Source organism: Cyprinodon tularosa, unplaced genomic scaffold, assembly GCF_016077235.1.
Source record: "Cyprinodon tularosa strain WSP-4 unplaced genomic scaffold, ASM1607723v1 ctg1103, whole genome shotgun sequence".
In the NCBI taxonomy this organism is placed as follows: domain Eukaryota; kingdom Metazoa; phylum Chordata; class Actinopteri; order Cyprinodontiformes; family Cyprinodontidae; genus Cyprinodon; species Cyprinodon tularosa.
This window is the reverse complement of record NW_024037898.1, coordinates 32,439-56,980: the sequence shown is the minus strand read 5'-3', so window position 1 is coordinate 56,980 and position 24,542 is coordinate 32,439. Positions and strand designations below refer to the sequence as shown.

The 24,542-nt window shown below is 48.9% G+C and overlaps 2 protein-coding genes across 2 annotated transcripts; both read left to right on the top strand.

The window, feature by feature from the left end:
- The first annotated feature begins 627 nt into the window (after positions 1-627).
- xdh (xanthine dehydrogenase) lies at positions 628-16,403 on the top strand. Its single transcript, XM_038297728.1, has 35 exons — positions 628-786; positions 971-1,028; positions 3,045-3,141; positions 3,276-3,384; positions 3,468-3,594; positions 3,670-3,731; positions 4,019-4,108; positions 4,193-4,273; positions 4,558-4,705; positions 7,991-8,083; positions 8,161-8,312; positions 8,492-8,585; positions 9,435-9,544; positions 9,699-9,883; positions 9,953-10,115; positions 10,187-10,276; positions 10,350-10,519; positions 10,594-10,717; positions 10,793-10,912; positions 11,006-11,102; positions 11,171-11,295; positions 12,767-12,900; positions 12,974-13,061; positions 13,148-13,234; positions 13,312-13,503; positions 13,575-13,720; positions 13,918-13,999; positions 14,099-14,194; positions 14,588-14,791; positions 15,196-15,248; positions 15,319-15,433; positions 15,510-15,575; positions 15,647-15,835; positions 15,905-16,072; positions 16,151-16,403. Exons 1-35 carry the CDS (start codon positions 712-714, stop codon positions 16,199-16,201), a joined length of 4,041 nt encoding a protein of 1,346 aa, XP_038153656.1. The 5' UTR covers positions 628-711; the 3' UTR covers positions 16,202-16,403.
- Positions 16,404-20,151: 3,748 nt separating this feature from the next.
- On the top strand, positions 20,152-24,276 carry LOC119791499 (tetraspanin-7-like). The gene is made up of 7 exons (XM_038297646.1): positions 20,152-20,386; positions 22,710-22,898; positions 22,981-23,055; positions 23,134-23,229; positions 23,500-23,655; positions 23,746-23,829; positions 23,914-24,276. The coding sequence occupies exons 1-7, from the start codon at positions 20,306-20,308 to the stop codon at positions 23,980-23,982; spliced, it is 750 nt and encodes a 249-aa protein (XP_038153574.1). The 5' UTR covers positions 20,152-20,305; the 3' UTR covers positions 23,983-24,276.
- Positions 24,277-24,542: the final 266 nt, after the last annotated feature.

The window sequence follows — 24,542 nt, the reverse complement described above, 5'->3', positions numbered from 1 at the left end:
ACTTTTCACTCTGGGTGCTCTAACTTTTCACTCTGGGTGCTCTAACTGTTCCCTCTGGGTGCTCTAACTGTTCCCTCTGGGTGCTCTAACTGTTCCCTCTGGGTGTTCTAACTGTTCCCTCTGGGTGCTCTAACTTTTCACTCTGGGTGCTCTAACTGTTCCCTCTGGGTGCTCTAACTGTTCCCTCTGGGTGCTCTAACTTTTCTCTCGGTTTCTAGATTTCATCCAAACCCGTTTTTTTTTTTTCTTCATCCAGCTTTTAGTTTAATGATCTAATTCTTTCATCGGCTGAATAGATCTGCAGGGGTGTGAATACTTTTCTCTATGTTGTGAGATGCTTTAAGGACCCCCTCCTGTGGATGAAGGACCTCCTGGGCTCTGATTGGTGGGTTTGACGATGACTCCTCATCTCAGAAGCTGCTGACCCGTCACGCCTTCGACGTGTGAGGTCACGGCGCCTTAACCACTCAGCCTTTGTTGTTGCCCCGCCCCTACTGTAGTCTGAAGCATGACCTTTGACCCCCCATGGGGTGTGTAACAGGTTTATGGTCCTCCTCCTCCATGAAGCTCCGTCAGCCAATGGGCTGCAGCCGTCACCCCCCCCACATGACTGTAGGGAGGAAGAGGAGGAGGACCTTCCTCTCCAGGCAGCATCATTAAAAGGCTGAAGGGAACCAGGAGCAGCCAGAACTGGACCGAGGAACCAGCATCATGAACGGAACCACCACTGAAACCAGGAACCGGACCGGGTCCGATGAGCTCGTCTTCTTCATCAACGGGAAGAAGGTAAGACTGGAGCGGAACCGGATCAGAACCAGGAATGTCTCTGTCTGCATGGAAGCATCCGGATGAGGAGAGTCAGGAGGTCCAGAGATAACCGGGTCTGAAGAAGTTCTGGACCAGAACCGCCCTCATGGGTTCTGCTCGGGTCCGTTCCTTCCTCTGACTGTGACTCTGCTGAACTCTGCAGGTGGTGGAACAGAACCCGGACCCTGAGATGACTCTGCTGACCTTCCTGAGGAGGAAACGTAAGAGCTGATGTAACCAGAACCTTCTGGGCTCTGAACAGAACCAGAGGGCTGGAGTGGGTGAATGTTTACGGGTCGATGTTCTGCTGAAGCCGCCAACTTTTACAGACCTGACAGTTAATCATTTCCCAACGCTTCAACCTTTAGATCCTGATCGGATCCAGCCGCTGGATCAGATCCTCCTGCTTTAAACTGGCAGGTTCTGATGAGGTTCTGATCAGGTTCTGATGAGGTTCTGATGAGGTTCTGATTAGGTTCTGTTGATGATCGGATCAGGTTCTGATCAGGTTCTGATTAGGTTCTGATGAGGATCTGATGAGGTTCTGATCAGGTTCTGATGAGGTTCTGATGAGGATCTGATCAGGTTCTTATCAGGTTCTGATGAGGATCTGATCAGGTTCTGATGAGGTTCTGATGAGGATCTGATCAGGTTCTGATCAGGTTCTGATCAGGTTCTGATGAGGATCTGATCAGGTTCTGATGAGGTTCTGATTAGGTTCTGATGAGGATCTGATCAGGTTCTGATGAGGTTCTGATTAGGTTCTGATGAGGATCTGATCAGGTTCTGATGAGGTTCTGATTAGGTTCTGATGAGGATCTGATCAGGTTCTGATCAGGTTCTGATGAGGATCTGATGAGGTTCTGATTAGGATCTGATGAGGATCTGATGAGTTTCTGATTAGGTTCTGATGAGGATCTGATCAGGTTCTGATGAGGTTCTGATGAGGATCTGATCATGTTCTGATCAGGTTCTGATCAGGTTCTGATGAGGATCTGATCAGGTTCTGATGAGGATCTCCTGGTACCGAGGAGTCCGTCAGGAGAAGGTCCAGGGTTCTCCTGCCTCCTCAGGTCCAGAACTGGATGGAATCCTTCACCATGTTCTGAGTTTCTGTCTCTGAGCTGTTAATCAGCAGCGTTCAGGTCCGGTTCTGTTCAGGTTCTGATGAGGTTCTGATGAGGTTCTGATTAGGTTCTGATGAGGATCTGATGAGGTTCTGATCAGGTTCTGATGAGGATCTGATGAGGATCTGATGAGGATCTGATCAGGTTCTGATCATGTTCTGATCAGGTTCTGATGAGGTTCTCATGAGGATCTGATCAGGTTCTGATGAGGTTCTGATGAGGATCTGATCATGTTCTGATCAGGTTCTGATCAGGTTCTGATGAGGATCTGATCAGGTTCTGATGAGGTTCTGATGAGGATTTGATCAGGTTCTGATCAGGTTCTGATGAGGATCTCCTGGTACCGAGGAGTCCGTCAGGAGAAGGTCCAGGGTTCTCCTGCCTCCTCAGGTCCAGAACTGGATGGAATCCTTCACCATGTTCTGAGTTTCTGTCTCTGAGCTGTTAATCAGCAGCGTTCAGGTCCGGTTCTGTTCAGGTTCTGGGAGGTCAGTGACCGTCTGCTGCAGCAGCCAGTTAGAGTTCAACCTCTGTCTGATGAACCAATCAGAGAGCAGGACCTCAGCTACAGCAGTCAGGTTTCACTCAGGAGGACGTTTCTACCTCAACTAACCTCAGACACGACCAGAAACCAGAACCAGGTCCCCTCTGAGAACACCTGCTCTGATTCTGGTGTCTTCAGAGGAACCAGAACAACACCAGGTGTCCCCTGAAGACACCAGAACCAGGTATCCTAATGAGGAACCAGAACCAGGGTCCAGTAGAGACCAAAGCGCCCTCCAGGTGTCCTCCACCATCACTGGGAGGTCAGGATGGAGAAGAAGTCACCTGATCTGGAATCAGATGTTTGGAGGTTTGGACAGAAGACTGTCTTTCTAAAAGACCTTCTGTTGGAGGGACGGTCTCCCCGCAGGACGGCGTGGTTTCCTGAAGGTAGCGTATAATTCAGATGTTTCCCGGTTAGACTGGAACCGATTGAGCTCTGGGCCCTAAAAGCAGCCGTTTGTCTGAGCGGCAGTGAAGGCATCAGCAGTTAGAAGGTGTGAGCCCCCCAGGATTAGGAACGCTTCACGGATGTCCTCCTAAACCCACCGTGTCTCTGCTCCTCAGTGGGCCTCACAGGAACCAAGCTGGGCTGCGCCGAGGGCGGCTGCGGCGCCTGCACCGTCATGCTGTCCAGATACCAGCCTCACAGCCAGCGGCTGCTGTATCCTTCCACCGCCCTCCTGAGGCGGCGTGCCTCAGCCGCCGTCATGTGCCTCCATATGACTTCTGACGCTTTCAGCGTCACCAAACTGATTTCACAGCAGCTCAATGAGCGTTTGTCTTAACTTTGCTGAGTCATTACTCCGTCAACGCCTGCCTGGCCCCCCTGTGCTCCCTACACCTGGTGGCAGTGACAACCGTGGAGGGCATCGGTAGCGTGGCGAGGAAGCTACATCCTGTCCAGGTAAAGAACGATAACCTGTAAATGAAGGAAACCGTCCGACAGGCGGAACCTTCCAGAATATAAACGCTCGTCTCTGTGCTCAGGAACGAATCGCTAAGGCTCATGGGTCGCAGTGCGGCTTCTGCACGCCGGGGATCGTCATGTCCATGTACGCCCTGCTGAGAAACAACCCAACGCCAAAGATGGCCGACGTGGAGGAGGCCTTCCAAGGTTCTCGGCCCCGTCCGGAATCAGAGACCCCGTCAGAGGGAATCCGGTTGCTTTAATATTTTCCTCTACTTTCAGGAAACCTGTGCCGCTGCACCGGATACAGACCTATTCTGGAGGGATACAAGACCTTCACGGTGGTAGGAAGACCTCCAGATGTCTACTGACCTGTAGTGGAGTAAAAACTATTCCCTCTAGTTTAATAAACGGAGGTGGATGATTTCACCTTTATCTTTATAAGAGAGAACAGTTGATCATGGTAATCAGGCCTGTTCTGCCTGGCAGTTTGTCTCCTTATGTGATGAAGAAACTTTGAAGGTTGTGTTAAAGCAAATGACACGCTTTAACAAACCTTTGTCTTGGGAATAAGAACGTTTAGTCTAGAACTGAACGTGTAGAAAATAACGGCTCCCTGGATGTCCGCTAGGAGGGCGGGTGTTGCAGAGGCAGAGGAAAAGATGGCTGCTGTCTGACCAATGAGAAGGCGGCTCTCCAAAGCTCAAAGGACGCCAATGAGGCAAGTCTCCTGCCGGCCGGTATCAGTTCTGATATTCTGCTGCGTTCAGCATGTCTGAAGCAGTAAAATGATGTCATTGCACAGGAGGCTCCATCTCTTTACAACGCGGCAGACTTTGAGCCCTACGACCCCACACAGGAAGTCATCTTCCCCCCGGAGCTCCTGGTAAGTCCCTCAGAACACTCCCAAGATGGCGTCAGAAAAGAACCCTGGATTTGGAACGTGTAAACCAGAGTATCATCAGCATGGCGTCAAACTTTGCTCTTCCCCTAAAACCAAACTCTAAAGTAGAGAAATAAACAGCATCAGTCCAATATGGCCGCTGTGGGTTCACTACTGCTGGTGTCATCGTTCACTTCCTGGTGTCAGCAGAGGCTCCAGTGGAAGGTTGCTACCAGTGAGCTTAATGGCTGGAGATGATTTTAAATGTTCTTCTTCTTCTACCACAGAATTTGTCTAAATCCAAAAGATCGACGCGTTCTCTACGTTTCCATGGAGACCGAACAACATGGCTGCAGCCGGAGAGTCTGGAGGAGTTTCTGCTGCTGAAGTGGAAACATCCAGATGCCAGAGTGGTGGTGGGCAACACTGAAGTAGGTGGGTCTGCTGCCCGTCATCCAACCACACATCCAACCGTACATCCATCATCCATCCATCATCCATCCATCATCCATCCATCATCCATCATCCATCCAACCATCCAACCATCCATCATCCATCCATCATCCATCATCCATCCAACCATCCAACCATCCATCATCCATCCATCATCCATCATCCATCCAACCATCCAACCATCCATCATCCATCCATCATCCATCATCCATCCAACCATCCAACCATCCATCATCCATCCATCATCCATCCATCATCCATCATCCATCATCCATCCAACCATCCATCATCCATCCATCATCCATCCATCATCCATCCATCCATCCATCCAACCATCCATCATCCATCCAACCATCCAACCATCCATCATCCATCCATCATCCATCCATCATCCATCCATCATCCATCCATCCATCCATCCAACCATCCATCATCCATCCAACCATCCAACCATCCATCATCCATCCATCCATCATCCATCCAACCATCCATCATCTATCCATCATCCATCCATCCATCCATCATCCATCCAACCATCCATCATCCATCCAACCATCCATCATCCATCCAACCATCCATCATCCATCCATCATCCATCCATCATCCATCCAACCATCCATCATCTATCCATCATCCATCCATCCATCCATCATCCATCCAACCATCCATCATCTATCCATCATCCATCCATCCATCCATCCATCATCCATCCAACCATCCAACCATCCATCCAACCATCCAACCATCCATCATCCATCCATCCATCCAACCATCCATCCAACCATCCATCATCCATCCAACCATCCATCCAACCATCCAACCATCCATCATCCATCCAACCATCCAACCATCCATCATCCATCCATCATCCATCCATCATCCATCCATCATCCATCCATCCATCCATCCAACCATCCATCATCCATCCAACCATCCAACCATCCATCCAACCATCCATCATCCATCCATCATCCATCCATCATCCATCCAACCATCCATCATCTATCCATCATCCATCCATCATCCATCCATCATCCATCATCCATCCAACCATCCAACCATCCATCATCCATCCATCATCCATCCATCCAACCATCCAACCATCCATCCATCATCCATCCATCCATCCATCATCCATCATCCATCCATCATCCATCCATCCATCCATCATCCATCCAACCATCCATCATCCATCCAACCATCCATCATCCATCCATCCATCATCCATCATCCATCCTTCATCCATCCATCCATCCATCCATCCATCATCCATCTATCCTTCATCCATCCATCCTTCATCCATCCATCCATCCATCCATCCATCCATCATCCATCCATCCATCCTTCATCCATCCATCCATCCATCCATCACCCATCCATCCATCATCCATCCATCCATCCATCCATCCATCCATCCTTCATCCATCCATCCATCCATCCATCCTTCATCCATCCATCATCCATCATCCATCCATCCATCCTTCATCCATCCATCATCCTTCATCCATCCATCATCCATCCATCATCCATCATCCATCCAACCATCCAACCATCCATCATCCATCCATCATCCATCATCCATCCAACCATCCAACCATCCATCATCCATCCATCATCCATCCATCCAACCATCCATCATCCATCCATCATCCATCCATCATCCATCATCCATCATCCATCCAACCATCCATCATCCATCCATCATCCATCCATCATCCATCCATCCATCCATCCAACCATCCATCATCCATCCAACCATCCAACCATCCATCATCCATCCATCATCCATCCATCATCCATCCATCATCCATCCATCCATCCATCCAACCATCCATCATCCATCCAACCATCCAACCATCCATCATCCATCCATCATCCATCCATCATCCATCCAACCATCCATCATCTATCCATCATCCATCCATCCATCCATCATCCATCCAACCATCCATCATCCATCCAACCATCCATCATCCATCCAACCATCCATCATCCATCCATCATCCATCCATCATCCATCCAACCATCCATCATCTATCCATCATCCATCCATCCATCCATCATCCATCCAACCATCCATCATCTATCCATCATCCATCCATCCATCCATCATCCATCCAACCATCCAACCATCCATCCAACCATCCAACCATCCATCATCCATCCATCCATCATCCATCCATCATCCATCCATCATCCATCCATCCATCCATCCAACCATCCATCATCCATCCAACCATCCAACCATCCATCCAACCATCCATCATCCATCCATCATCCATCCATCATCCATCCAACCATCCATCATCTATCCATCATCCATCCATCATCCATCCATCATCCATCATCCATCCAACCATCCAACCATCCATCATCCATCCATCATCCATCCATCCAACCATCCATCATCCATCCATCATCCATCCATCCATCCATCATCCATCATCCATCCATCATCCATCCATCCATCCATCATCCATCCAACCATCCATCATCCATCCAACCATCCATCATCCATCCATCCATCATCCATCATCCATCCTTCATCCATCCATCCATCCATCCATCATCCATCTATCCTTCATCCATCCATCCTTCATCCATCCATCCATCCATCCATCCATCCATCATCCATCCATCCATCCTTCATCCATCCATCCATCCATCCATCCATCCATCACCCATCCATCCATCATCCATCCATCCATCCATCCATCCATCCTTCATCCATCCATCCATCCATCCTTCATCCATCCATCATCCATCATCCATCCATCCATCCTTCATCCATCCATCATCCTTCATCCATCCATCATCCTTCATCCATCCTTCATCCATCCATCATCCATCATCCATCCATCCATCCATCATCCATCATCCATCCATCCATCCTTCATCCATCCATCATCCTTCATCCATCCATCATCCATCCATCCATCCTTCATCCATCCATCCATCCTTCATCCATCCATCATCCATCCATCCATCCTTCATCCATCCATCCATCCTTCATCCATCCATCCATCCTTCATCCATCCATCATCCATCCATCCATCCTTCATCCATCCATCCTTCATCCATCCATCCATCCTTCATCCATCCATCATCCATCCATCCATCCTTCATCCATCCATCCATCCTTCATCCATCCATCCATCCTTCATCCATCCATCATCCATCCATCCATCCTTCATCCATCCATCCTTCATCCATCCATCCATCCTTCATCCATCCATCCTTCATCCATCCATCCATCCTGTGTTTCAGGTATTGAGGTCAAGTTTAAGAACCTGGTGTATCCAGTGATTCTGGCTCCAGGCTTCATCCCAGAGTTGAATGCAGTGAATCAAACTGAGGACGGTGAGAACTTCTCAACAAATGTACTAAAACCTTCCTATGAAAGAGCAGATAGGACTGAAACTCTGTCTGGCCCTCAGGCATCGTGTTCGGAGCAGCGTGCACGCTCAGCCACATGGGGGAGGTGCTGAAGGAGGCGGTGCGGAGTCTTCCTCCTCATCAGACGGAGGTCTTCAAGGCAGTCCTGGAGCAGCTGCAGTGGTTTGCAGGACAGCAGATTCGTAATGTTGCTGTGAGTCAGTTTCTAAAGAAATGTTCACTACCCATTGGGAGTATGGGACCTACAGGGAGGTCAGGTGCTCCTCCATCTAAGGGGGCCTTTCCAGGACCGTACCGAGGAGAGCGCCTCCTACAGCTCTACAGGATGAAGGTCGTCTCTGAATCTTTCTGACTGTTTTCTTGTGTTTTCAGGCTGTTGGAGGAAACATCATGACCGCCAGTCCCATATCAGACCTCAACCCCGTTTTTATGGCAGCAGGCTGCAAACTCACTCTGATGGACAAAGGTGAGTACGCTCTGTCTGAGGGCCCCTCTGGGAGCCCATAGTCCCCTCTAAGCTGTGAATCTAAGCAGCGCCAACATTTACACGTGCAGAGATCACAGCATCTGTGGGTGTTTACAGTCTGAAATAACCTTTAACCAAAAGTCCAAACCAGATGTTTTCCTTCCTGTAATGTAAACAGACTATTATATAAGTTTTCATCCCAAATTGTGCAACAGAAGTTTTAATGTTTTCCAATCAGTTAAGCATCCGGGTGAAACGTTCACCAGTAACTTCAGATCTTTGCAGATGATTAACAGTAAATAAACATTCAGATTGGGAGCAGATTAAAGCTGCAGATTAACTGATGCTTCTCTGTAGAGCAGGACTTTGATGCTCTAGAGCGCTCAGCAGGGCTTGAGCCAAACGATCAAGGTGGAAAACCACCAGCTGGAAGAACAGAGAAGCATCTCCAAACCATGTGAAGTCCATCATCCTGCAGGGAGAAATATCCCCGCTGAGAGGAGAACATCTCAGATAGCTGCCAACCTTCCCAGGAGAGAAGGTCCATAGCTCATGGTCAGAGCCTGAAGCTCAGAGAAAGGTTAAAGGTTCCAGTCTGGAACTAGTAATGCTGCTCCTCTCTAGAAACAGGAGGCCAGCAGGGTTTAGGTCAGCAAAGCTGCACCTGGATGAAAGACAAGACTTCTGGAAAAGTCTCTTCTGGGACAATGACATAGTTGACATAGACAATAGTTCTGCTGCTATAGGCTTAGACTGCTGGAGGACATAAGGACCCCTTTTTTCCTTTTTCTATGTCTGCTTCTGTCTCCTCCATCACTACGTCCTCATTCTGACTCCTCCTTCCTCTAGACGGCAGTCGTGAGGTTCAGATGGATGACGGCTTTTTCACGGGCTACAGGAAGACGGCTGTAAGACCTCAGGAGATCCTGCTCTCTGTGCACATCCCCTACAGCAAGAAGGTGGGTCCAACAGCTCCACCCGCATCATAGCCGGGGTCTCTCACCAACCCCCACCTCCACCTGTCTCTTTAACCTCCACCTATCACCAACACCTCCTTTCTTTATGCACCAAATAACATTCTGGTGTCGTTGCCATCATTCCATCCCTCCACAGTGCCAGTTTGTCTCAGCCTTCAAACAGTCCCCCCGCCGTGAGGATGACATCAGCATCGTCACCGCTGCGATGAGCGTCACCTTCTCTCCCGGGAGTGACATCGTCAAAGACCTGAGGCTGAGCTTTGGCGGCATGGCGCCAGTGACGGTGCTGGCCAAAAAGACGGCCAACAGACTGCTGGACAGGTAAACACTCAACAGTACCGATGGACTGTCAGAGTAGGACTGGATAGAACAAGTTTCCTGGTCCTGCAGACAGTGGGGGGAGGAGCTTCTTCAGGATGCTTGCTGCTCATTGGCTGAGGAGATGCGCCTTGATCCCTCTGCACCTGGTGGCATGGCGGCATACCGCCAAACCCTCACTCTAAGCCTTTTCTACAAGTTCTATCTGACGGTTCTGCAGAAGCTCACATTGCAGGTGCGTCTTATTGATCCCACATCGTACATCTATGGAAACTGACCAACGTTGAAGACAACTGATTCTTTCAGGGTGTCGGAGTGCAGGAGGTTAGCTCAGACTGTCTGAGTGCCACAGAGGTTTATCACCCAGAAACACCGTCCAGCGTCCAGGTCTACCAGGTACAACAAACACTGCAGCTAAGACACAAACACATGAGCGGTCCGGGAGCGTCATTCTCTGCTTCTCCTCCAGGCGGTGCCAGAGGGGCAGAGCCAGGAGGATGTGGTAGGCCGTCCCATAATGCACCTGTCGGCCTTGAAGCAGGCCACAGGTGAGGCGATTTACTGTGACGACATACCTCTCTATGAGAATGAGCTCTATCTGGCAATGATCACCAGCACCAAGGCACACGCCAGGATACTGTAAGATCCGCCTCACACACACCTGGACAGCGGCGCTCACCTGTCCAGTCTCACCTGCCGTGTGTTTGTTGCAGCTCTGTGGACACATCAGCAGCAAAGCGGTGTCCTGGAGTCGTCTCCTTTCTTTTTGCCAGCGATATTCCCGGCAGTAACATCACCGGACTGGGGCATGACGAGACGGTTTTTGCCGACAGCGAGGTGCGTTTCTGTTAGGCCGACCGATCAGGTTGCCCCGTCAGATTCAGGTTGGTGACGCGCCTGTTCCCATTGCAGGTAACCTGTGTGGGTCACATCATCGGTGCCGTGGTGGCCGACACCCAGGTTCACGCTCAAAGAGCTGCCAAAGCTGTGAAGATCCAGTATGAAGAGCTGAAGCCTGTGGTCACCATCCAGGTAGGACCAGCAGCTCCTGGAGCTCAGGAAGAATTCAGGTAGAACTCACCGAAGCACGTCCCGTTCTGACTTTCATTTTGTGTTCTTTGGCAGGAAGCCATCGCCACCCAGTCCTTCTATGAGACCATCAGAAGCCTACAGAGCGGAGACCTGGAAACGGGCTTTAAACAAGCAGACCACATCCTAGAGGGTAGGGATGAGAGCCTGCGTCTCAGTCTGGATGCTTTATCAGTCATTAACCAGCCATCTATCTCTTAGGGGAGATACATATCGGAGGTCAGGAGCATTTCTACCTGGAGACACACGTGACGCTAGCTGTTCCCCGAGGAGAAGATGGAGAAATGGAGCTCTTTGCTTCGACCCAAGCCCCTTCTGATACTCAGGTAGCATTCCCAGGAAATGGCCAGCCAAGAAAACTAAGACACCATCTCTTCCACTGTGAACTAACATCAACCTCATTTTGAAGTAATCCTGGCCTGTTTTACATACATCATCTCAAAGCTTCTAGTTTCTCAATATATCAATGAAAAATGGGTAAAACGCAGACATGGTTGAGAATAGTCATGTCTCATTGTATTACATTTGTTCTACATCATGTCAACCACTAATGCAGAAAATTTCAGTCCTCTGGCCCCAACAGTTCCAGAGCTGTGGGGCTTTAAACTGTTGGAGTCACAGTGTCTCCAAACATCTCCAAATGTGCCAAATGCTTTTACTCAACTATTTGACCCATAAAGTAACACTGAAGCATTTTAATGGCATTTTTAAATCAGTGTATATACCAAAATGTAACTTTTATAAACCTAATACAACATAAAAATCTATAAAAATAGTGAAATGGCTGCTTTTTAAGCTAAAATAAGCCCCAGTGCCTTTTCTGAGCTGTGTTTTGTTTTATTTTTCGGCCTTAGGCCTTGTAATAAAACTAAATCAGCATCTAAACGTAAAAAAACCGTTGTTATTATTCAGCTTGGAGCAGCGCACTGATCCAGCCTCTGCTGTGTGTTTCACACGTATGCAAGCCGGTAACACGGCTCTGCTTTCTGGAACCCAGCCATGTCTACCCTTGTTTGAAACCTTATTTCATCGGCCACAAAGCCAAACAGCCCACATGGTCTCGACCAATAACTGCAGGACTCTATGATGCATAATATCGCGCTACCCGGGGGGTCAATGGCTGACAGGCAAGGAGCGCTTGTGAGACTTCAACGACTGTCCCTGACTCAGTCAAACGAGTCATACAAAGATGCGGACACTTTTGTCTTGTAGATAAGAAGACGATGTAAAGAACCAGACCAAACATCGCAGGCTAACAACTGAGGCAATATATATTAGGAAGTAAATATTAGCAAGAATCTAAGAATTAGCTATGGCCAGCTAACTTTTCTGATGTCCATGTGTTATGTGCGATTTTCTCATTATGGAATATTTTTATTGCAAATATGCTGGATTACTTATAATCTGTGGACCTTTATGGACAAATGGAGTATAAACAATTAAAGATCGGATTTATAAAACGGCTTCTGGACGCCTTCAAAGGAAAGTAGTTGTAGCTGCTTTTTAATGTTTACATGTTGACATGCTGCTATATCTGTGTTAGTTGTGCTTTGGTGCTCGCTGTTTCCATAAAATGAACGCGGTGTTTGAATTGTGGAGAATCTAAGCTTTCCAACGATGTCTAACATCTCTATAGTGGGAAAAGTTTTATCGGTGTAATTTCCATTTACTCTGAGTTATTAGTTGTAAATGCTTTAAAACGGGTCGCTGGCGATCCAGTGGGTTTGGAGAGGAGATCATGTGACACCAGGAACCGATGAAGTCAATAGTGAACTCCCTGTTTGTCTTCTTCTTTAGTCCCATGTTGCAAAGGCCCTGGGGGTTCCAGAAAACAGGGTGCTGGTGCGAGTTAAGCGGCTGGGCGGAGGGTTCGGAGGGAAAGAAAGCCGAAACAGCTTGTTGGCCACTGCTGTCGCCTTGGCAGCAAACAAGTGGGTGTTCCTTCCTCTTATGTTTTTAAAATCTCCCAAACTACGTGGATTTAAAGAGGTTGGTTTGTTTCAGGCTGAAGAGACCTGTTAGATGTATGCTGGACCGAGACGAGGATATGCTGATCACTGGCGGTCGACACCCCTTCTACGGAAAATACAAGGTACATGGGCAACCCCAGTTCAGCGGGGGCTCCTGACGCTGAAGTTCTACATGGATTTTAGCTTCACTTCCAGTTTTCTTTTGTAGGTTGGTTTCCTCCAGAGTGGTAAGGTGGTCGCTCTGGATGTGGATCTCTACAGCAATGCTGGGAACTCTATGGACCTGTCTCTGGCGGTGAGGATCATCCGTAACGAGTAGTTTTGTACTCTATCACAGTATGTTGATGATACTTTACTCTCTCGCTCATTCAGGTTATGGAGCGGGCTTTGTTTCACGTGGAAAATTCCTACTGTATACCAAACTTTCGCTGCCAAGGCTTCTTGTGCCGCACCAACCTGCCATCCAACACAGCTTTTAGGGGCTTTGGAGGCCCGCAAGGCATGATGGTCGCTGAGAACTGGATAACAGACGTGGCTCATACTCTGGGCCGCTCAGCCGATGAGGTCTGTAGATGAAGGAATGTATGAGCATCTGACCTCTGGCGTAAGAGAGGCTAATCTGTGCTCTGCTGCAGGTACGCCGGTTGAACCTGTACAGGAAAGGTGACGTAACACCATACAACCACGTCCTGGATGCGCTCACCCTGGATCGCTGCTGGGACGAGTGTCTTTCAAGGTCTGAATACGAGAAGAAACGAGCCGCTGCCGATCGCTTCAACAGGTGAGGCTGAGTACCGTTTGGGAGTAAATTCGTTTATGACCAGATAGTTACATCACCTGAACTGTTTGACCTGGGAGAAAAGCCCCTTAACCTCATCCCTCATTTGAAAAGACTTAAACAACTTCTAAAAAATGAGGAGAGACCGGAAATAGTGTGGAAGGTGGTACCTACCAGCAGTTTTTGTGTTTCCGTTCCAGAGAGAACCGCTGGACCAAGCGAGGACTCGCCATGGTGCCCACCAAGTTTGGCATCAGCTTTATAGCCACCTTCCTAAATCAGGTGTGCTCTGCTGGACATCCAGCTGTTCTTTGTGGAACCAGATTCGTTTGTTGATCTATTAATAAACTAGTTTGACTAACCATGTTCTTTGGCCTTCAGGCTGGTGCTTTAGTTCACATCTACAAAGACGGCTCTGTGCTCTTGACTCATGGAGGAACCGAGATGGGCCAGGGACTCCACACCAAGATGATCCAGGTATAAAACACACCTGTTGGGAAAAAAACTATTCTACACCATCCTACACCCCACTGCACCTCCACTACACTGTCCTACACCCCACTGGATACTCCTATACCCTCCTGCACCCCACTGCATGATCCTACACCATCCTGTCCCCCACTGCATCCTCCTACACCATCCTGCACCCCACTGCCTCCTCCTACACCATCCTGCACCCCACTGCATCCTCCTACACCATCCTGCACCCCACTGCATCCTCCTACACCCTCCTGATCATCACCATTTCAGCTGGCCATCAGATAATCAGTGACTTCCTGTGATGCATAAATAGTTTACAGAATAAAACCTGCGAGTGGATTGGTTAGTCAGGCCCTGCATAGGAACTGAACGGTGCTGGACTGTCCCCAGGTGGCCAGCAGGGTTCTGGGTATTCCCTCTTCAAAGATCTTCATCTCAGAGACCAGCACCAACACGGTGCCCAACACCAGCCCCACGGCCGCCTCCTCATCTTCAGACCTCAACGGGGCGGCCGTGCAGCTCGCCTGCGAGACTCTGCTGAAGCGCCTGAAGCGCTACAAGACCAAAGACCCTGAAGGATCCTGGGAGGACTGGGTGAGCACAACCTAGACGCTAACTGCTAAAGTCTGAACACCCCCACCGCCCCTCGCTGTGGTTCTTCTACGGGGCGCTGTTATTACAGTTAATCAGTCAAACATTAGCAGCAGTATTTATGGTTATTTAGCATTTTAAGAGAAAAATAAGGAGGTTATTTTATTCCAAGTCATGTTTTCACTGTTATTCATTCATCTATAAAATATTAGTTTGTTAAACATTTACTTTGGAGCTAAATATTTATTTAGCAAAGTAATATTTTTATAAATGAATGAATAACATAGTGAAACAAAAACCTCCTTATTTTTCTCTTAAAACGCTAAATAACCATAAATATTGCTGCTAACTTTAAACCGCTGAACGTTATAAATATTCTGAGGCTTCCTGGGTCGGTGCGTTTCCAGGTGGAGGCGGCGTACTTTGACCGAGTCAACCTCAGCGCCAACGGCTTCTACAGGTGAGCCTTCAGAACCAGTTTGACTTTAATCAACCAGAACTGGTCCCACAGTTTGGTTCTGCTCGCTCAGGACTCCGGACCTGAACTACGACTTCGACACCAACACCGGCAGAGTCTTCAACTACTTCAGCTACGGCGTGGCGTGCTCAGAGGTGGAGATCGACTGTCTGACTGGATCGCACAAGGTACGGACCCACCAGAACCGCAGGTCCACTCTGAATGGACCCGGGTCTGAAGTCTCTGACCCGTTTCCTTTGGCAGAACCTGAGCACCACCATAGTGATGGACGTGGGTCACAGCCTGAACCCGGCCATCGACATCGGACAGGTCAGTCATCCGCCCGGGTGTTGGCCACGCTGACCCAAAGGAACGCCCTAAATGTTCTCCTCTGGATGCAGGTGGAGGGGGGCTTCATGCAGGGTCTGGGGCTCTTCACTCTGGAGGAGCTGCACTACTCCCCAAGCGGGGTCCTGCTGACCCGGGGTCCTGGCTCCTATAAGATCCCAGGCTTTGGGGACATTCCCTCGCATCTCACCGTCTCGCTGCTCCGTGACTCCCCCAACGACAAGGCCATCTTCTCCTCCAAGGTAACGCCCTGACCCTGCTCCCATTGGGGGAGGGGGGGACACCCTTTAACCAGATGTGATCTCCTTCAGGCGGTGGGGGAGCCTCCTCTCTTCCTGGCCTCCTCTGTGTTCTACGCCATCAAAGACGCCATCAGAGCCGCCCGGGCGGAGTCAGGGATAACCGGAGCGTTCCGGCTGGACAGCCCGGCTTCGGCCGAGAGGATCCGCACCGCCTGCTGCGACCAATTCACCAAACTGGTACCAGAACCTCCAGAAACATCCGGAAGCTTCCTGTTTTTACTGCCTGGTTCTGACGGTCTGCTGCTCTCCCTGCAGTGTCCTCCTGCCGAGCCGGGGACCTTCTCCCCCTGGTCAGTTCGGGTGTAGCAGAGGAACGTCTGGGCGGAGTTTCACCCTCGATTTGTAGAAACGCAGTAGATCTGATCAGCTCTGATTCCTGGATGAATGTGAGGAACTGCTGTTGGGTTCTGGTTCTGGTTCCAGCATTTGGGCCGCCGTTAGTAAAGTTCAGCAGTCCGACATCAGGAGAATATTTATGGTTATTAAGTGTTTTAAAAATATTTAATTTTATTTTCACTATGTCATTCATTTATGAAACTATTACTATGTTAAACTAATATTAAGCTGCAAATTAAATATTGAATTTTAAATTAAATATTTTTATAAATGAATGAATGACAGTGTAAACATGACTTTAACCTTATTTTTCTCTTAAAACGCTAAATATTGCTGCTAATGTTGGACTGCTGACCTTTAAAAATTGCGCCCCCTACCTGCCAGCGGTAACCTCGGCGGTTCTGAGGTTTTTTCTCTTCAGTATTTTATCACCATAGATGCCGTTGATCAACCTGTGAGCCACATGATTCCACCTGAATAAAGAAAGTGAATGAAACCAACCTGAGCTCAGTGTTTTCCTTTCCACCGTCCCTCTATGCTCTGCTGTGGGTTGATCTGACCAGCAGGGGGAGCCGTCATCTGCACAGCAGTCACCATTCCTGCTGTGCTCCCTGGGTTACGGTTCCCAGAGTCTCCTCCTTCCAGGGTTCTGTTCCAGGTCCAGGATCAGAGATCAATCCAGACTCTTTCTAGTCTAATCTGACTTTCCTGCATTCCTTAATCCAGGTGTCAGCAACCAAACTAAATGCAGGTCTGCAGCTTTCCTCAACAGACCATGAAATCAATCACAGATCCATGGATTCAGCAAACAGATCGACTAACTCTGACTGAATCATCATTGAAGGAGCTACTTCTCATTTCTATCAAATAAACAGAAAAAAAGAACTAATATGGTGACATATGCAGATCCCCCCCCCACAGATACTCTGAGGCGTAGTCAGTGTTTTAATCCTGTTACTAACGCTCCCTTAAAAAAAATAAACTGTCTGTATTCAGAAACACAATCAGGTTCTAATTTAATTCAATTCTATTCAGTTTATTTCTATAGCTCCAATTCACATCATGTCATCTCAGGTCACTTTATAGATCCAGATCATCCAGTCAGATTGATTCAAAGTTTCTATCTAAGGAAAACAGATTCTGCAGAGTGGGAGAATAGAGATAGAATGAAGCAGAATGATGAAAAAGGGGTCCCTATGTCCTCCAGCAGTCTAAGCCTATAGCAGCAGAACTATAGAGATAGAATGAAGCAGAATGATGAAAAAGGGGTCCCTATGTCCTCCAGCAGTCTAAGCCTATAGCAGCAGAACTATAGAGATAGATCAGGATAACCTGAGCCACCCTAACTAGAAGCTTTATCACAAAGGAAAGTTTTAAGCCTAGCCTAAAAGTAGACAGGGTGTCTGCCTCACGGACTAAAACTGGTAGTTGGTTCCACAGGAGAGGAGCCTGAGAACTAAAAGATCTGCCTCCCATTCTACTTTTAGAAATTCTAGGAACCACTAGTAAACCTGCAGATTGAGAGCGAAGTGCTCTGTTAGGAACATAAGGAACAATCAGATCTCTGATATCAGATGGAGCTTGGCCATTTAAGGCTTTATATGTGAGAAGGAGGATTTTAAATTCTATTCTGGATTTAACAGGAAGCAAATGAAGAGAAGCCAGGATAGGCGAGATATGATCAAATCATTTAAATCAACTTTGATTTAAATGATTTGATCATGAATAAAAGACATGAACTCCTAATGTCAGCAGGATTCCAGATCACCTGAAGCCATCAGGTGTGTTCAGGTTATTCAATGTTGGTTATAAATGGATGGAGACTAACCAGAACCCAGGATGTCCTGGATCAGAACCAGAACCCAGGATGTCCTGGATCAGAACCAGAGCCCAGGATGTTCTGGATCAGAACCAGAACCCAGGATGTCCTGGATCAGAACCAGAGCCCAGGATGTTCTGCTCTGTGGAGCCTCCTTCCTCCTCCTTGCTGTGGGTGGTTGTTCTGAAGATGTTTCCTGATGGCTCCTCTGATCCACACAGTAGTTGTGTATTAAAGGCCGTAGTGTCAGAACCACAGAAACAAGGAGGAGAAGCTAATGATGCTAAAGGCTAATGGATGGACTACTATTGATCAGAGGTTCTAAAGCAGGAGGAGAATCAGAGCAGAACCAGGGATGAACTGACTGATCAATGATGGGACGTAGCACCTCCAGCCTCCCTGTTTCTTCTCTCATGTTTGGGAGGAACGTTACAGAACCACCGTGGTCCCACGGCGCCACCAGTGGATCCAGTTGTAAACGAGGTTAACGCAGCGATTCTGAACGCATCATAAAGCAGAACCTGCATTGATGGGGGGAGAATGGGGCCTCTGTGTGCAGCGTGACTGATGCTCATCCATCTGCTGACCAGACACCACCTACGGCAAACATCCAGACGTCTTCCTGGAAAATCCTGCTTCAGGACGGCGTGGGGACAGATCCTCCTTGTCCTCCTTCAGCTCCCGACCCAATAAGAACCTCTGTTTAAATTCCTGTCATTTAAATCCCAGATCAAAGAGGTTTCTAGAATTTCCTTCTTTCATCTGAGGAATATTGCAGAAATGAGCAATCTCCTGTCCAGGGGTGATGCTGAGAAACTAGTCCATGCATTTGTTACTTCAAGGCTGGACTATTGTAATTCTTTACTATCAGGAAGTCCACAAACTGTAGTTAAAAGCCTTCAGCTGATCCAAAATGCTGCAGCCAGAGTTCTGATGAAAATGAAAAAGAGAGATCATATCTCTCCTATCCTGGCTTCTCTTCATTGGCTTCCTGTTAAATCCAGAATAGAATTTAAAATCCTCCTTCTCACATATAAAGCCTTAAATGGCCAAGCTCCATCTGATATCAGAGATCTGATTGTTCCTTATGTTCCTAACAGAGCACTTCGCTCTCAATCTGCAGGTTTACTAGTGGTTCCTAGAACTTCTAAAAGTAGAATGGGAGGCAGATCTTTTAGTTCTCAGGCTCCTCTCCTGTGGAACCAACTACCAGTTTTAGTCCGTGAGGCAGACACCCTGTCTACTTTTAGGCTAGGCTTAAAACTTTCCTTTTTAAATCTGCCTGGACCTTTTACAGTTGCCTTTTGTATCTATGCTTCTTTTTCTATGTCTGCTTCTGTCTCCTTGAACCCCAGTGGGCCTCAGCAGATGGCCGCTCACACTGAGCCTGGTTCTGCTGGAGGTTTCTTCCTGTTCAAAGGGAGTTTTTCCTCTCCACTGTCGCTACAAGCATGCTTAGTGTGAGGGATTGCTGAAGAGTCAATGAGTCGATGCAATCAGCTGGTTTTCCTTAGATAGAAAACTTTGAATCAATCTGACTGGATGATCTGGATGATGTGGATCTATAAAGTGACCTGAGATGACATGATGTGAATTGGAGCTATAGAAATAAACTGAATAGAGTTGTTGGTTCTGCTGGAGCAGCAGGAGAAGAACCTGTTCCTGAACAGACCAACAGCTGGGAGGCATGGCGGTGGCAGCATCAGGCTGTGGGCCCGCTCCTCAAACAGGACCCCTGAGGGTTAAACAGAACCGTGGTTCCACCCACAGATCCAAGCAGCTTTGCTGGATCCATCAGAACCAGCCTGGTTCTGTAGAGAAACCGGTCCCAAAGGTCCGGTTTCTCTACAGAACCTCTGAACCAACGGATCATCAGAGCAGATTCTGATTCTGGTGTGAACCTCCAGCGGGTCATGTGGACTGTTGGGTTTGTTGGTGGTTTTCAGTCTGCCTGAAGGCTCAGCCATGGGACCAGCAACCCCCCCCCCCCCCCCCCCCCCCACACACACACACACACACACACACACACACCCCGTCCACAGCAGCCACACCCCTCAGAAAACTCCCACCTCCAGCAGCTTGGATCCAGAACCAGCCTCACTTTGACCAAACTGATCCTGAAAGGCGGAGAAGAAGGAAAAGCTTGAAGGCAGAAGAAGCTGCAGTTCTAGTCGGACCCAGCAGGGGGAGCTTTTACCCCTCAGCTTATAGAAAGACAGAGAAGGAGGAGCAGGAGCTCCAGTTACAGTCAGAGGATGGCTCCCAGGAGGATGGAGACCAAGCCGGTGATCTTCTTCCTGAAGATGCTGCTGCTGCTCTACTCCTTCATCTTCTGGGTGAGAAACCTCCTCCTCCTTCTCCTCCTCCTCCTCCTCCTCCTCCTCCTCCTCCTCCTCCTCCTCCTTCTCCTCCTCCTCCTTCTCCTCCTCCTCCTCCTCCTCCTCTAGGACCTCCAGAGGAAGAAGCAGTGAGTTTTTCCTCAGATCCTCCAGCAGGTAACTCCTCGTTTCTACAGGCAGGTAGGTGATCATGACCTTTAACCCGGTGGAGCTCTGATCCGGTCCTGCAGAGGTTCTGATTGGAAACCAAAGTGTCTCCAGGAGAAGGTCCTGAGGAGGAGGAGGAGGCTGCTGGTCTCACAGGGAGGTGATAATGAAGAGCGGTGAGGTCTGAGGAATCTCCCAGGTTCCTGTGACCCGCCTCAGGTTCTGGGTTCAGGTCCCACTCTGAGTCCACTTCTGGATGTTTGCATTTCCTACGGATTGATGCCTATTTTACATTTTTTATATTAAAATCAGATCAACTGGAAAAAACTAAAATCTCAAGAAGAACATCTAGATCTCTGCAGGCCTGACTAACTGCCTCGGTTATGAACAGACATCAGGATCCAGAAGGTTCCAAGACCAGAACCACTGCTGACCCAGAAGAACCCAAAGGCCCGGCTCACATTCACATCTTGATAAAGTTCTTAGGTCGGTGGTTTGGTTTGCAGCTAGCTTGTTCTGTCATTAGCTAGGTCAGTGGTAGGCTAGTCCAGGTCCTGAGGGCCGGCATCCGGCAACGTTTAGATGTTCCTTTGGTTCAACACACCTGGGACCTTGGTTTAGTCAGTAGTTAGTTGGTTAGTTATTAGTTAGCTCCATTCCTATCATCCTTCCTATCGGCCAGGTGTGGTTGGTGTTAGCAGACATGTTCAGGTTGTTAAATCGGTCTATAAGCTGATGTCAGACTATCAGCGAGTAAGGAGACCCTTCCTGAGCATCTCCACCTGCCTCCTGGTTCCTCTGTAGATGTTAGCTGATGATCCGGGCTAAGTGTCTCTACCTTGCTGAGGCCTGTAGATGCAGGTCTGCAGAACGGTGAGTCCAGGTCATGGAGACCGGACTGGGATGTAGCCCGGATCCTGGTACCAGTTCTGGTTGGAGCTTTAAATCCAGTCCAGCACAGATGATGGAGACCTGTCCGTCATCTGGAGCTGATCTCCATGACTGACAGCTGGAGGCTCCACGTTCTGACCACATGGAGCTGATTCTTTATAGATCCACTGTCCTCTTCTGAGGTTTGGTGTCTGAAACCCTTTCGGCCATTTTTCCAGAGACACTGATGGAAAACCATGAAGCCACATGAGACGGTTGGTGGGAAGATGGATAGAGAAGCTCCTTTGATAAGTGGAGCAGATCGAACCGCAGCTGATCTCCTGTCCCACACAGACTGACCTCTGATCAGCCGCCTGCTGGTTCCTCTGAGAGGCTGGAGCAGGAGGCGCAGAAACAAACCTGACGATGGCTTCCTTCAAAGAAACGGGTGACATCTACCCAGAAACATCTCAGCTGATCTAAGGCCCTCATTATCCCTGCTAATTATAACATTCATTTAGACACTGTGTGTTTCTGAGGCGATGATTTCTGAACCTTGAGGCAGAATCTTTGGTTTTGATCTGTGGCCATTAGAGCAAACCTGAAGGATCTGGTTTAGTCAGCCCTCCCTCGGTCTCAGATTGCTGAGATGTTTGCAGCGAGCGTCGCTACCTGCATCTCTTCTCATCTGTTTGCTACTTTGTCACTCTGCTGCCATCGTCCGCTGTCAGCCACCAGCTGCTGAATCATCAGTCCTTCCTGTGACTCCGTCTGTCTGCTGATGCTCGGATCTAAGAGACAAAGAGAAACAAGCAGACCCTCTGAGAGCAGCTCTGGTCGTCCTCCATCCTCCATAATCTGGGGGATTATGGTTGAAAATCAGATCCAGACCTCAAACATGTACGGCTGGAAGCCTTCTACACCAAACCAAGCTTCTGCCTCCCTGGCGTCCTCTTCCACAACATCTTCGTCCCCGCTTTCCTCCTCTAAATAAACAATGGATGACGGAGGAGACTCATCCACGACCTCCGACACTAAACTCTCCTCCTCTTGCATGTTTCCTCTGTCCATAGCGTTCCTTGACAGCGTCGTTTCTAAGTCACCAATTTAGTGCTACTTGGTCCCAATGGAATTTCCCATTGGGAACCTGCTAGCACTAAGATGCTAACTGGTTAGCAAGATGCTTCAGACAAACCAGCTACAACCAAACAGAGCCGGTTCTGGAATGGAGGAATCAGGTTGAGTCCAAGAATATCTGAGATGTGATTGGCTAACAATCTGACCACTGGCTCCTCCCCCTCAGGTGACAGGTGTGGTCCTGCTGGTGGTGGGTCTATGGTGGAAGTTCATGTTGGGCCCCTACATGTTGCTGATCTCCAACAGCCCCTCCAATGCTCCCTACGCCCTCGCAGGTACCGGCGCCGCCATCATCCTGTTCGGACTCTTCGGATGCGTCGCCACCTTCAAGGGCCGCCCCTGGATGCTGAAACTGGTGGGAGCTCTCCTCCGAGTCAGTTCCAACCATCTGAAGGCATCAGGCATTGACTGATTCTTGACCTCTGACCTCTCCCCAGTACGCCCTGTTTTTGTCTCTGGTCTTCATTACTGAACTCATCGCTGGAATCTCTGGATTCATCTTCCGTCACGAGGTGGGAACCATTTCTGCTTCCCTTCCCAGCCTCCATGCAGCAACGCAGGGAACTGACGGACCGCTGCTCTGTTCACAGATTAAAGGAACCTTTTTAACCTCCTTCTCTCAAGCCGTGATGTGGTACAACGGATACGATGAAAGAAGCATGGCTGTGGACGGCGTCCAGCGCACAGTGAGTATCCCAGTTCCAACCCTGAACGGCTGCATATGAAACATGAAAGAAATGCCTCAGGTCGCGATAAAACCTTAGCGTGGCGTCCCTCAGGGTCCATTTCTCTGCCCTATTCAATTTCACTTTTTCTTTTCCTCCAGATCAAACTTCTGGAGAAAAGCATCCATACTGATCCTGTGATATGCAGACGATGCACTAACTTATGTGTGGTCTGAAGCAGAACGGGCGTCTCGCTGCTCTCTCATCTTCTCTCTGGGTCTTTCTTCGTAGTTGAAATGCTGCGGAGTGCATAACTACACCAGCTGGTTCAGCAGTGTGACCTTCCCCGTCAGCGGGATCCCTGCCAGCTGCTGCGCTACCTTCACCGAGTGCAGCGGTGCCGACCTGAAGAACGCAACTCTGGCTCCACGCAAGGTCTACAGACAGGTCAGGCGCCCACCTCGCCCCCAACAGGTTCTGATCAACCTGAAGAAGGACAGGTGGACTGACTGAGGACCTGTCTCCGTGTCTCTGCAGGGCTGCTATGAGCTGGTGGTGTCCTTCATAGAGAGCAACATGGGGATCATTGCAGGCGTGACCTTTGGCGTGGCGTTCTCCCAGGCACTGAACCCCCCCATCATCTCAGAGGGGCTGAGGTAGGTCTGTTAGTGAGGCGGTGGTCCTAATGAAGCTCTCCTGTCTCAGGTGGTTGGAGTGTCTCTGGCCTGCTGCTTGTCTCACCTCATCAACACCAACCAGTATGAGATAGTCTGACGGCTGAGCTGTGTCCTTCACCCGCCTCATGGGGGGTTCCTCTGTCTGACCTCCTGCTGTCTCCGCCCATCCGATGAGGACTGGGGCGTCACCAGGGAAACCGGCAGGAACGAACACCGTCTGGCTGTTTCCTGTATTCATTCTGTTTTAAGTGCAGTATTTAAATGTGCCCAGCAGGGGGAGCCACAGTTCTGGTGGTGTTCCTGCTCAAACTGTGGACAAACTGCAAGAGTTTCAATGTTTGTGTTTAGAAAATAAAGGTTTTCTGAAGCTGAGCTGATGAATCACAACGAATCAGGCGTCTCACCTGGCCAGGCTCACCTGGTTCCTTCAAAATAAAAGCCTACTAAGGCTAAGGCAGGAGGGAAAGCAGTCATCCAAGAAAATAATTCAAAAGTAGCTGGAAAATGGCTGAAAGTATCTGATTTAATACTGAAGTAATCAGACTAGAGGTTCCAGTTAGAACATCCGGATGTTCCAGTTAGAACACCTGGAGGTTCCAGTTAGAACATCCAGATTTTCCAGTTAGAACATCTTATTGTTCCAGTTAGAACACCTGG

Bases quoted from the DNA above. Each gene is read 5' to 3' on its own strand.
- xdh (XM_038297728.1), top strand. From the start codon at position 712: ATGAACGGAACCACCACTGAAACCAGGAACCGGACCGGGTCCGATGAG. The intron at 787-970 runs GTAAGACTGGAG...TGAACTCTGCAG, and splicing joins TCTTCATCAACGGGAAGAAG to GTGGTGGAACAGAACCCGGA. The intron at 3,595-3,669 runs GTTCTCGGCCCC...CTCTACTTTCAG, and splicing joins CGTGGAGGAGGCCTTCCAAG to GAAACCTGTGCCGCTGCACC.
- LOC119791499 (XM_038297646.1), top strand. From the start codon at position 20,306: ATGGCTCCCAGGAGGATGGAGACCAAGCCGGTGATCTTCTTCCTGAAG. The intron at 22,899-22,980 runs GTGGGAGCTCTC...ACCTCTCCCCAG, and splicing joins GCCCCTGGATGCTGAAACTG to TACGCCCTGTTTTTGTCTCT. The intron at 23,656-23,745 runs GTCAGGCGCCCA...GTGTCTCTGCAG, and splicing joins CACGCAAGGTCTACAGACAG to GGCTGCTATGAGCTGGTGGT.